Source organism: Eurosta solidaginis, chromosome 3 (assembly GCF_040869045.1).
Source record: "Eurosta solidaginis isolate ZX-2024a chromosome 3, ASM4086904v1, whole genome shotgun sequence".
Lineage (NCBI taxonomy): Eukaryota > Metazoa > Arthropoda > Insecta > Diptera > Tephritidae > Eurosta > Eurosta solidaginis.
Genome location: NC_090321.1, coordinates 207,081,315 through 207,095,238, shown reverse-complemented (window position 1 = coordinate 207,095,238; position 13,924 = coordinate 207,081,315). Strand labels below are relative to the sequence as shown.

At 37.2% G+C, this 13,924-nt stretch overlaps 1 protein-coding gene across 2 annotated transcripts in view; it reads left to right on the top strand.

Moving 5' to 3' along the window:
• The first annotated feature begins 1,512 nt into the window (after positions 1 to 1,512).
• The window catches only part of Hdc (histidine decarboxylase), a 32,142-nt gene continuing 19,730 nt past the window's right edge, over positions 1,513 to 13,924 (top strand). Inside the window, exon 1 of one of the 2 annotated variants that reach the window (XM_067774872.1) lies at positions 1,513 to 1,860. In XM_067774872.1, the coding sequence (XP_067630973.1) occupies positions 1,833 to 1,860 (28 nt within the window). In that variant the 5' untranslated portion in view covers positions 1,513 to 1,832. The remainder of the gene's footprint in view (positions 1,861 to 13,924) is intronic. The other variant, XM_067774873.1, reaches the window with a different exon arrangement.

The window sequence follows — 13,924 nt, the reverse complement described above, 5'->3', positions numbered from 1 at the left end:
ATTTTGCACGCACTTAATTTTGATCCCACCTCAATGGTGGACCGGCCAGGGTAATTTTTTATAAGCTCGACTGAAGGCCACCAACGCAACCCGGGGTCATTTTTCAATTTTTCGTCAATATCTTTTGAACGAGCTAAAATATTTATTTCCGCCTTTGAATTATTGTTATCGAGGTCAATACGCGTCTTTTGACACATCTATCGATAATTTTGGGCGCGTATTAAAAGTCGACCTTTTGTTCTATTAATTGCGTATGTTCGGAACTTTCGTCTCCATTTAAGAATTTGGAGAATCGGTTTATATTTGGACAATTATGCATATTCGGACCTCTTGAGGTAATATCAAATGAACGTAATCCGAATATTCTAAATTAACGGTTTATCCGTAACGCTTCCATGAATACTTAACGGAAAAGAGCTTTCCAAAATTTCAGAATAAAAAGGTGAATACTCCCTGACTGCCTGTGTAGCAGGGCCGCACAAAAGCTTAACTCTTCTGTCAAAGTTCTTAAACAAAAAGCCATTTTCTTTTATTTTTGTTTTTGTCAGTTCATTGCGGCTGCTGAGTAGCATATCACCACATGTCGGCTGCCTGTTCAAAATCATGCTATATCACAATATTTTTCAAAAATTTCCCAATTCAGGATTTGTCACAAAACTGCCCTATATTAGAGTTAGATTGAAGAACGCTTCATCTCAGAATGCTTTTCATTAACTCCCTCTTATGTCAAAATGCACTGCACTTATGCTCATGTAGGGAGTTTTGGAAACAAATTTGAGATAGCGCATTTTTGAATAAAATTCTAACGTACGGCATTCTTCAAACAATTTCTGAAAGAATGACCAAACGAACATAACTTTATCGATTCACGAAACATTTAGTAGAAAATGAATTATTTCTCCAAAAACTTTTGGCATTTACAAATTTATTATCACTACTAATATACTACCAAAGATACTTGTCTACTAAAATTTCACTGAAGGGGATTGAATTATTCCCGTTTTCCTTACTTCGTAAAGCAACCCGTCCAGGTTTTTCAATTTGGGAGTGTCAAAGATATGTCATCATTGAAGAACAAACCTCTAGTAATTGAATCATGTAGCCAAGCTCTCATATTTTATATACAAACAAAACTGTCATTCGGTACCAGTGATTTTCAAGTATGTACCGTATACCGAAAATATCATGAGAAATTTGTGATCATGACTGAATTGAATCGAATATTTTATTACGAAGCTACTGCCAGAATGCATGGGTTGCTTTCTGCAGCTCCTTTTTTAAAAGAAAACACACAAGTGATATTTCTATAACGGGCCTATCATCCCTAATACTTACATACCTTCGTACCTCTGTCAATTTGCATGAGCTATGCGAATTCTATACGCGAATTTGTTTTTTAGTACTGCCAACCAATGAAAGAAAGTGTTGAGTTACATAGCAAATAATAGGTCAGACGTGTAAGCTCAAGTCTATTCTTTATTCTATTGTTAAATGAAAATTGACTTTTCTTTATTCATTTGAAATTTCATTTTGTCTACGTGAAGTTGCATTAGAAACCACAAATAATTATTTTTGAATTTTGTGCTAAGTTAAATGTGCAATTTCAAAGATTATGATTTGTGATATCTAATGCAAGCAAAATTTTGTTGTTTTGCTGTTTATTTAAATAGTAAAAATGTATCGATTTTTTCACTCTTCACGCTGGCACAGAGGCTTGATAACATCGATCCACGTCTTCAGTAACTGAGCTAAGCGGAATATTGCAGCAAACGGGGATTGAAAGTACGTTGGAGAATCAAAACGCGGAGTATAGAAAAAAATCTTAACAAAAAATGGATGTGAACGAGTATAGGCGAAGGGGTGAGTAAATAAAAAATATGTTTATTTTAGGGCCAAAATTCACTACCAAAACCCACCAAATAAGTTCGTTTTAATTCCAATATTTTTTTCATAGAATACACTATCAGAACTTTATAAATCCACGTTATGAACTTTATTTTCATCTTTTACGATTTCAAAAAAGGTTCTAAAATCATTTTTTTTAATTAAGCGTTGTTTAAAACTTAACTCGAATTTCTTTGTCTAATTGACGAATAAATAAATGAATAAATGTAAGGCGCGATAACCTCCGAAGAGATCTAAGGCCGAGCTCTTCCAATTTGCGTCATGCTCCTCTTGATTTTCCCTACGACGGCCGGACGGAACATACATGTTTTATGCAGACTCCGAACGGCATCTGCAAGACAGATGAGTTTTCACTGAGAGCTTTTCATGGCAGAAATACACCCGGAGCGCTTGCCAAATACTGCCGAGGGGCGACCCCGCTTAGAAAAAATGTCTTCTATTTGAAACACCTTATTTCTAAAATTTTGATGTTGCTTTGCCCGGGGTGTGAACCCAGGGCATACGGTGTGTTAGGCGGAGCACGCTACCATCACACCACGGTGGCCGCCAAATTGACGAATAAGCTACTTTAATTATGGAACAAGGAATAATTAGGTTAGGTTGAACTGGCTTGTCCATAAGGACCTCACATAGACTAAATGAGTCCGCAGTGTTACCAGAAGTTTGTTTTAACGACCAATCTGAAAACCCTATCAAAACCCAGCATCTATGACTTAAGCCACTTGCTGCTTCTAGATCTGACAGCTGTATTACTCCAAATAGCTGAAGTCTTAGCCTGGCAAGCGCAGGCCACGAACACAGAACGTGCTCGATCGTTATCTCCTCCAGCCCGCACTTCCTACATCTGCTATCTCTAACCAAGCCTAATTTAAAGGCATGTGACGCCAGAATGCAGTGTCCAGTCAAAATACCCGTCATATATGTAATAATTATTCTAGAAACAAAATGTTAGTCGAGCTATGATTCCATACTTACAATAAATTAAAAAAAAAAATCTATCTAAAATGGGTAAATATTAATATGAGTTTAAGACCACGTTTACATAAGCACTAATGTACATTGATCCACATAGATAATCTAGACGTTCACATATGTCCCATTCCTAGCAACTAGATAATTATCTCTCAAATCTATAGCTATCATCCGGTGGCAAAATCCTGAGCCAGATAAATAATTTTGCATGTAAATTCAACAACAACGATTTGAGCCAGATAAATCCAGATAGAAGTCTGGTTCAATTTGTGAGCCAGATAATTTGTTAATTATTTCTTTTTAGGTTGGCAACGCGGCCTTTAATATACCTACTTTTTCAAAAATAGATGTCGCTGCTTAGCCTTTCGCCGTATGAGTTAAATGAAAAACAGCGTCGACATCTGCCTATCACATTTCACGTGTGCGAAAATTTCACGATACCTGCTTCTCAAGTCTCTCAATGATCCAGAGCATAAAACCCACTGAAAGACGGCATATATCTACAAAATTCAATTGCCGTCTTTCAGTGAGTTTTACAGCTCCGGCTCACGCTCAATTCTCACGGGAATGCTCTGGATCATTGAGAGACTTGAGAAGCAGATGTCGTGAAATTTTCGCACACGTGAAATGTTGTAGGCAGATGTCGCCTCTGTTTTTCATTTAACTCATACGGCGAAAGGCTAAGCAGCGACATCTAGTTTTGAAAAAGTCGGTATATTAAAGGCCGCGTTGCCAACCTAAAAAGAAGTATTTAACAAATTATCTGGCTCACAAATTGAACCACACTTCTATCTGGATTTATCTGGCTCAAATCGTTGTTGTTGCATTTACATGCAAATTATTTATCTGGCTCAGGATTTTGCCACCGGATGATAGCTAATGTCTGTTCGTTTGGGCACTTATAACTTTTGAACCACAACATGGAATGCTATGAAATTTTGTATAGTGATTCTATGCCATCCTGAAAGTAAGATCGGCGTGTTTTCATGATGGAACTAAAAAAAAAAATTATTTCAATTATATTATCATTTATGTAAAAACTCAACTCACATACACTGAAAGAAAAAGACTGGTAAAATCAACCGAAACACGGGTCAATTCAACCGAAATTTCTATTAATTTTTATCCATCGCAACAAGATGTTGTATCTATAGTGCTAACTACTTTGTATTATTTACTTTAATTTTTAAAATAATTTTTAATTGAGTTTTCATGTTAACTTGAAATTTTTGAATAACTTCAAAAAAAAGAAAATTCTAATTAGTTGGAAAATATTTAAACTCAAAAATAAACAAAAGTAAATTTTTAAAAATAAAATAAATATTTGGTTAATCACGAAATATATTGGCGATTCTACCAACGGACCTAATTTTTAAATCTATATTTGATACAAATGCTGAATGTGGCGCTTTACGTATCACAGAGCTACTGAACAATACAATATCGCAAATAGAAGTGCAACTAAGTGACGTGCTACCAAAAAAAAAAAAAAAAAATTTTTATTAAGTTGTCTGAACCAATTGCAGACTATCAACCGGTTTCGGCAAATGTGCACACGATCCAATACAAGGAGTAAATGTGGAGTTATCTACTTTATATAAATATACTTTATTTTTGTAAATTATTTTTTGAATTACTTTATTTTTGAATATTATTTCAAAACGAAAATTTTAGTGTCAGTGTATTTATAAATTTTCAATGTTAATATTAATATTTTAAAATAAAATAAATAAAATTTTTAAAAATATATAGTTGTATTATCAACTATATAGTATCAACTGCGCACAAATCGTTGATTCGTAATTGACCGTTTTAGTAGTCAAATGAACAAAAAAAGTAGTTGCGACAGCTTTGTACGAAAGTACCTATGTTGCCATATAAATAAAAAAATGTAAGGCGCGATAACCTCCGAAGAGATCTAAGGCGAGCTTCTCTTCCAAATTGCGTCGTGCTCTCTTGATTTTCCCTACAAATTGGCCGAACGGGACCTACATGTTTTATGAAGACTCCGAACGGCAACTGAGAGATTTTCATGGCAGGGGCGGCCCCGCTTAGAAAAATTTTCTTCTAATTGAAAACCCTTATTTCTAAAATTTTGATGTTGCTTTGCTCGGGGTGCGAACCGGCAGGCGGACCATGCTACCATCACACCACGGTGGCACTAACTAGCCGAACGTCAATTGGGCTTACATCAAATATGCTGGCACACATTAAACATTGTACACTTTATTATTTTGTTTTATTAAACACACTTTCATATAATTATATATTTTTTATATATAATTATATATAATATAATTTATTTAATTTATAGTTTTGAACTTCGCTTTGCAAATAGAAATGAAAATAGTAGTCACAAAACTGATTCTCAATTCTTTCAGTTGCAGCTTAGCTCTTTCTCAATTTCTTCTATCGCATGTAGTTGCCACACTTGATTGTTTCGAACAAAGCTTGTATTAATGTTTGACATACCATTTTAAACAGAGAACTTGTAAGTTATTGAAAAGTAAAGAATCAAATCGCTAGAAGGTAATTCACCACTGGAGTAACTTTACATGTAATTCTGCAAGTTTAATTTTCATAACACTTTAAGTTGAAACGATTCCAAAACAACTCAAACTTTTATGTTGTCGGAAACATCAACATTAAAAAAGGATGTTTTTATTACCTTATTAAATTCGTTCGCGTGAGTGAAAATTCGTAAAAACTTGAACAAAATGTTACTAACTTTGGAAAAATCCTGTTCGATAAAACAAAACTTTTGCAACAAGAGGGCGCAATGGAGGAGAAGTTGCAAAATTGTACCCGATAAATAGGTGTTCCGGTATCTTATAATTTTTTGCACAGTAAATTGAAAAAAGGGGTTTTCGTTTTGTATTGATAACTGAAAAACTAGTTTTTTGTTGTTTTCCCATTTTGTGTGTTTTTTCGATTTGGTGCTTTTCTTATTTTGGTATTTTTTTTTAAACAAGTGGCACCATCGTCATAAGTACCAAGTAGAGAGCGCATTGAGCGTAAAATTCTCTTTGAAATTTTGATTGTATTGACTGTTGATCGCTGTTGAAATGTTCTGTGAGATCAGTTGTTTACAGAAAAATCAGTTAGATTGACCAGGGATCTGTAAATTTTACAGAATTTTGTTAACTTAGGAGTGACTAAACTAATTTGTTCGTTTGACAAAGAACTCGGTCGAATTAACCGTAATTCGATCAATTTCACCGAATCTCCGTTAAGTCAAGAACAACACAACCGATTTGTTGATTTTACTAGCACCATTTCTTTCAGTGTATCAATTTTCAGCACGTTATCTGTCTTTGATAATGGATTATCGCAATTTTACAACCGACTCTGTTTATTTTTACAAACTGTATACATGATTGTAAAGACACTTAAGTTCAAAATGATATCTCTAACCTTTCTTCTTCTAAATTTGGGAGGTTCTACGCCCATTTTCCACAACTTTTCAAAATATCCATTTTCGACATAAACACAGCTCACTTATCAAGTTTCATTATCAATTTTTCTAAAAAATAGACGTGGTCGTCAACAGATTTTTTTAATTTACATAAATTTTATGCATACAAACTCCATGCCAAATTTCAACACGTTATCTTGAACGGCTTTTGACTTACGGTTTGAAAAACTTTCAAATTTTCTTCTTCTAAATATGGGCGGTGCCACTTTATCAGTCATTCGTAATGAATTACAGAATTTTTTCTTAAATTTTTCGAAATTTTCTATACCGGAAAGGTAGGCGTGGCTATAGCTCGATTTCGACCATTTTCAATACTTATCTATTTTGGATGAAGATGCCCGGAATACCAGATTCTGTAAAGATATCTCCACTTTTACTCAAGCTAAAGTGGCTGCGACGAACGATCATTTTGATATAAGGAAGTACATATTTATCTCGATTCTTGAAAACAATTCAATAACTGGAGCTATACAACGAGTAATTCTCGCTACAGGAAGTTTCGATGTTTAAGGGGTTGCAGGCGAAAAAATATGGGCAGCGATCAGCGAAGAGCAACACGCCTAAATAAGACCGAACGAATTTTGAGGAAATCAAACCTAAGAGCCTCGGGTTGGTCAATTCTTTTGCAAAGGGTGCGCACCACTAAAATCAGAGGTGGAAAGGATGTGGTATACCGCCGCATGCAGCCGCAATTGTACCGAAAATCCAGAGCCGTATTAAAATCCTCAAATCTCTTGCTGGCAGTACTTGGGGAAAAGATACAGAAACGCTCATTACCACTTACAAATCAATTTGCCAACCGATTGCATGCTACGCGTCCCCGATATATTCGCAAAGCCTAAAGACTACTCACTGGAAGAAGCTACAGGCCTGCCAAAATACTGCCCTCAGAACCACTACGGGTTGTCTTCTTATGTCCCCAGAATATAATCTAATTAATAAAGCTCGAATACTCCCCATCAGGGAGAGAAATGAAATGCTAACCAAACAGTTCCTGTTGAATACCCAGAAGCCTGAGCATCCCAACAGACATCTGATTAATGAGCCAACACCGCCCAGGAGCTTAAGGAGTCATCTCCGTAAGCATTATAAGGAAATGCGTCACCTGAGAAATGAGTCACACAGCCGTATGAAGCCAAAAAACACAAGCAGATCCTCAGTGAACTCCATAAACAGGCGTCGGACCTCTATGTGAGGAATTGTCCTGTGGATCCAGGCCAAGCTTTTCTTCCTTTTTGCGTCGCGCGAGATGGGGTAGTCTGTGACTGCTTCACTTCCCAGCAAGAATTACTCGTCTTCTTGAGCGCATCCGTGGCTTGCTCGTAGGAGATCGCAATAGCCTTGACCAAATCCCGAAGGTTTTGGTTAATGGTGCGTTTTCCACTTCCTACAAACTCCTTCATCTCCTTAATGAGCTTTCCGAGGCACTGGAAAGGATTTTCATCGTCTGATCCGCCCTCCGCCACTGGCTCTGATTCGCTCAGTCTCTGCGAAGAAGCACTAATGGGTGGAGCGGAACGTGGAGGCGACTGCGTAAGTCTTGACCTCCTGGCGAATGGGTTCATACTGCTGTCTTCGTTTATTTCAACAGGGACAATTGGTGGTGTTCTCATATTGCCCTTCTTCTTTTTCTTTTCAGTTATATTATTATTATGTTATATTTGTACTTATTTTCCATTATATTTATGATTTTAATTTATTTAGTTATATTTTTGGTTATTTGTTTCTTTATTTATTTACTTATTTTTTTTTTTTTTTATATTTTGTTTTTTGTTTTTTTCCGCTTTATTTTACCGAATTTTAGTTGATTTTACTTTATTTTATTTTATTTTATTAATTTACTTTAATTTTTAGGTAATATTAGGTGTTTATCATATTATGGTATGTTATATATGCCTCATTTACCCTATAGCTAGAGGCTTTGTTTAATTTAAAAGAGCTTATTTGAAAAGCTCACTTGTGGTGAGAAGCTTCGCGAAGTCAAAAGCTTGCATCGATTTTGATGCAAGCTTCTACGCATATATCTTCGTCTCGCTTGTGGGGCGAAGGATTGGATACAAAGAGAAGAGAAGGTTCGCTAAACCCACCACACACAGCTGATTATGTGGGTCACAGTTTCGCGCTCTTTTCTTTGTGTTATATAGGAAAATATAAGATTTTTTAAAATATAAATCGATTCGCTTACCAGCGCAGGTTTGGTCTTTTACCGGGCTGTATACAAAGATACAGCCTATACCAACTTACGTTGCACCGATGGAATTTTTTTCCTCGCGTGTTTACCACTTTTATTTGGGCTTTTTTGCCGAGCAAAATTTTCGCGTTCACTTCACTTCACTTCACTTCCCAATGGTGTAGGTATGGATGTGTGGTTAAGGCAGCCGACGATCTCTGTTTTATACAGTGTCAGAAACCGAGTATACTGAATTGAAATTCAAAGATGGACGGACAGCATTACATTCTCCAAATGAACAAGGCAACAGAGGTTATGATACATTAGCTTGTTATATTTTCCTAGCATATGGGCAGTAATTTTCTGCGCCTCATGAAGAGAAGTCCAAACAAGTAAGGAAGGCTAAGTTCGGGTGTAACCGAACATTACATACTCAGCTGAGAGCTATGGAGACAAAATAAGGGAAAATCACCATGAAGGAAAATGAAGATAGGGCAACCCTGGAATGTGTTTGTATGACATGTGTATCAAATGGAAGGTATTAAAGAGTATTTTAAGAGGGAGTGGGCCATAGTTCTATAGCTGGACGCCATTTTAGGGTATCGTCATAAAGGCGGACCAGGAGTGACTCTAGAATGCGTTTGTACAATATGGGTATCAAACGAAGGTGTTAATGAGTATTTTAAAAGGGAGTGGGCCTTAGTTCTATAGGTGGACGCCTTTTCGAGATATCGCCATAAAGGTGGACCAGGGGAAACTCTAGAATTTGTTTGTACGATATGGGTATCAAATTAAAGGTATTAATGAGGGTTTTAAAAGGGAGTGGGCTTTAGTTCTATAGGTGAACGCCTTTTCGAGATATCGACATAAAGGTGGACCAGGGGTGACTCTAGAATTTGCTTGTACGATATGGGTATCAAATTAAAGGTATTAATGAGGGTTTTAAAAGGATGTGGTGGTAGTTGTATATGTGAAGGCGTTTTAGAGATATCGACAAAAATGTGGACCAGGGTGACCCAGACCATTATCTGTCGGGTTCCGCTAATTTATTTATATATATATAATACCACGAACAGTATTCCTGCCAAGATTCCAAAGGCTTTTGATTTCGCCCTGCAGAACTTTTTCATTTTCTTCTACTTAAATGGTGTCACATCCATTTTACAAAGTTTTTTCTAGAGTTATATTTTGCGTCAAAAAACCAATTCAATCACTATATTTCATCCCTTTTTTCGTATTTGGTATAGAATTATGGCATTTTTTCATTTTTCGTAATTTTCGATATCGAAAAAGTGGGCGTGGTCATAGTCGGATTTCGGCCATTTTTTATACCAATACAAAGTGAGTTCAGATAATTACGTGAACTGAGTTTAGTAAAGATATATCGATTTTTGCTCAAGTTATCGTGTTAACGGCCGAGTGGAAGGAGAGATGGTCAGCTGTGTATAAAAACTGGGCGTGCCTTCAACCGATTTCACCCTTTTTCACAGAAAACAGTTAACGTCCTAGAATCTATGCCCCTACCAAATTTCACAAGGATTGGTAAATTTTTGTTCGACTTATGGCATTAAAAGTATCCTAGACAAATTTAATAACAAAGGGCGGAGCCACGCCCATTTTAAAATTTTCTTATATCTTTATATTTTGCTGCACCATATCATTACTGGAGTTGAATGTTGACATATTTTACTTATATACTGTAAAGATATTAACTTTTTTTTTTAATTTGACTTTAAAAAATTTTTTTTTAAAGTGGGCGTGGTCGTTCTCCGATTTTGCTAATTTTTATTAAGCATACATATAGTAACAGGAGTAACGTTCCTGCCAAATTTCATCATCATATCTTCAACGACTGTCAAATTACAGCTTGCAAAACTTCTAAATTACCTTCTTTTAAAAGTGGGCGGTGCCACGCCCATTGTCCAAAATTTTACTAATTTTCTATTCTGCGTCATAAGTTCAACTCACCTACCAAGTTTCATCGCTTTATCCGTCTTTGGTAATGAATTATCGCACTTTTTCGATTTTTCCAAATTTTCGATATCGAAAAAGTGGGCGTGGTTATAGTCCGATATCGTGCATTTTAAACAGCGATCTGAGATGAGTGCCCAGGAACCTACATTCCAAATTTCATCAAGATACATCAAAATTTACTCAAGTTATCGTGTTAACGGACGGACGGACGGACGGACGGACATGGCTCAATCAATTTTTTTTCGATACTGATGATTTTGATATATGGAAGTCTATATCTATCTCGATTCCTTTACACCTGTACAACCAACCGTTATCCAATCAAAGTTAATATACTCTGCTCAACTGAGTATAAAAACACAATAATCATAACAAGCTAGAAGCTGGGACTTTTATATTGATTGTTTCTTCCACAATCGGAATCTAAGCTAGTTCGAAAACTAGTAATGCGAATGGCTGAAGACGATCCGACTGAGAAAGAATTCGCCTATATTTGCAAGCAGAGATAGACGGGGCCCTTCACTGTATTGAAAGGCAGGTGGAGGAAAACTTGATCTTCCTTCTTTCTCCCATATGGGAGTCACTTATTGCGAAACAGGAATAGCTGGCGGGACTTGTTGCGCGACGGCCAAAATCTCCTTTGAGGTTGAGCGCCAACGAAGATGTATATTTTGACATACATATATGGAATTTGAAAGTGTAAGAAAAGTTAATTGTCTGACTACTTGCTAGCGCCTTTATCCTATCTGTATATACATACAATAAACGAAAAGTACTAAATACTTACAAGTGAATCGAAACAATAACCCTTCTTCGACCCACACGCAAGTCAGCTCTGTGGGTGTCCTAGCATAAAATTGGATTTACGACATAACTTTGGAATTATTTTAGCAAAGAGCAAGCAGTTTTAGCTCATTCATTCACACTTTGATTTGCATATAAATTTCAACTTAATTTAATTTGTCAATCCTTGGGTAAATACAATAAAAATAACAGTAATAGAAATGCTAACGAAATGAAAAGTATGCATCATTGTTAGGACGTGTGGGTGTTAAATACACATATGCCTTAGGGTGTTCCAATTACATGCGATATTTTCTTTTTATTCCTATTAGCGCCGTTGGTCCCATTTTTTGACCTATTATTATTTTCTTAGGGATCGGAAAGGACCTGTTCAAGCCATTCGTAACTAAACGAGGTTTCGTACAAGGCGACTTGCTATAGCGGAACTACATAATAATCTGCAAAAAAGTAGTTACAGGATCTTGTAATAACTTTTGTAAAAACCAAACTATTTGATCCACCCTAATGCGTATTATATGTCAGCTTTATGTCTCATTTGATAGCATTTGGTTCTCTTTGCATTTCTCTGCCAGCAATGCGTTTCGCTAGCACATAAGTAATCAGATTTTCCGACTTTTTTCTTTGACATTTTGTGTACTTTTCCCTTTAAACATTTTGTTTTATCCTTTTATGTCTTTGTTAGTTTGTTAAGCAAAGTTTTAGTACTAACTATTTCGCAATTTTTCAATTGTTCCTATTTGTTTTCCACTGGAATGCCGTAAGCCGTGAATCATTGCACAAAAGCTTACCACTAACTGCCCAAAGGTTGTGATATTTTGACAAAAAACGGGTAGATTTGCTTGAAACTCTGAAGGGCTTGGCCCATCTGGGAACCAGCATTACTTACTTCCTTAATCGGCAATTAACCGTTTAAACGCTTCTCTCTGCTAACGGGCTCCAATTGGTCACACCAAGGGAGTTTAAATCGTTCTCCACCTGGTCCTCTCAACGGAGGGGGGTCGCCCTCTTTTTCTGGTTCCATAGCCGGGTTCCGATAGAAACACTTTCTTGGCCGGAGCGTCATCTTTCATTCGCATAATATGGCCTAGTCAGCGCAGCCGCTGCGTTTTAACTCACTGGACTATGTTGATGTCTGCGTGTAGCTCCTACAACTCATCGTTAAATCTTCTTCGGTACTCGCCATCGCCAACGCGTAAAGGTCCATAAATCTTTCGAAGAACTTTTCTCTCGAACACTCCCAAAGCCGCATCATCTGCTGTTGTCATGGTCCATGCTTCTGCCCCATATAGCAGGACGGATACGATAAGTGACTTGTAGAGTATGATTTTCGTTCGCCAAGAGAGGACTTTACCTGTCAATTGCCTACCTAGTCCAAAGTAGCATTTATTGGCAAGATTGTTTCTTCGCTGGATTTCAGTGCTGATGTTGTTGCTAGTGTTGATGCTGGTTCCCAAATAAACGAAGTCTTTTACTATTTCGAAATTATGGCTGCCAACAGTAGCGTGGTTGTCAAGGCGCGTATGCGCTGACTCTTTGCTCGATGACAGCAGGTACTTCGTTTTGTCCTCATTCACCATCAAACCTATCTTTACCGCTCCTTTTTCCAGTTTGGAGTAAGCAGAACTAACGGCGCAGGTGTTTAAGCCGATGATATCAATGTCGTCAGCATATGCCAGTAATTGCACGCTTTTATACAATATTGTTTCAGAGCGGTTAAGTTCTGCAGCTAGTATGAGTGTCTCCAGCATCAAATTAAAGGAGAATGACCAGAGCAATTATTTTGCATGCGGTTCAAGCAGCTCACTACTTCCGGTCGCTTGCGGCCAAGTATCCTCTGGGTAGCCACTAAACGGCGAGCTAATGTGAGAAGGCGACAACCTGGCTAGGCCACTCTGACATAATCGATTTAAGGGCTAGCCAGGGGAACTTTCATCAGCAGCGTCCGTCCACCACGAGGTGCGACTCTCTGTCTTGGATCAAGCGGCTCGCTATATAAACGAGCAAGTAATATTTTCACCCCCGCTCCCGCCCCCCCCACCTGAGCACGTTGTGCGCTGGGCTTGGGACACGTCACATCAAACCGACTCCAAAGAAAAGCAACAACAAGCCTCGGGTAAAAAGATAATCCTTTATTGATGATGATCATGGGAACCAACATTAATGGCGAAAAAATATTAATCGAGAGATCCAACATCCCAGGTAGAAATATATGAAAGGAAGCAATTAGTTAAGGAGAGTAAAAAGAAAGGAGAACCCTTCAAAATAGAAGGTCATTGATTGGACTAAATCGGATAATTGTAGTATGCAATTTGGGAAAGTAGATAGTGCTGCGCTCTGAGTTCTGCTTTTTTAAATTATTTAAATCAGCAAATAAGGGGCTTTGCGTAAATGAGGACAAGACGAAGTACTTGGTATCATCCAAAAACGAATCGGTGCATTCGCGCTTGTGAAGGATTTTGTCTATTTGGGAACCAACATTAACAGCAAAAACAATATCAGCTTAGGAATAAAACGGAGTGCTACTTTTGACTGAGTAGAGAATTGAAAAGTAAAGTCCTCTCCCTACGAACAAAAATCGTGTTCTACAAGTCGCTCATCATACCTGTACTGATGCATGGCTCGGA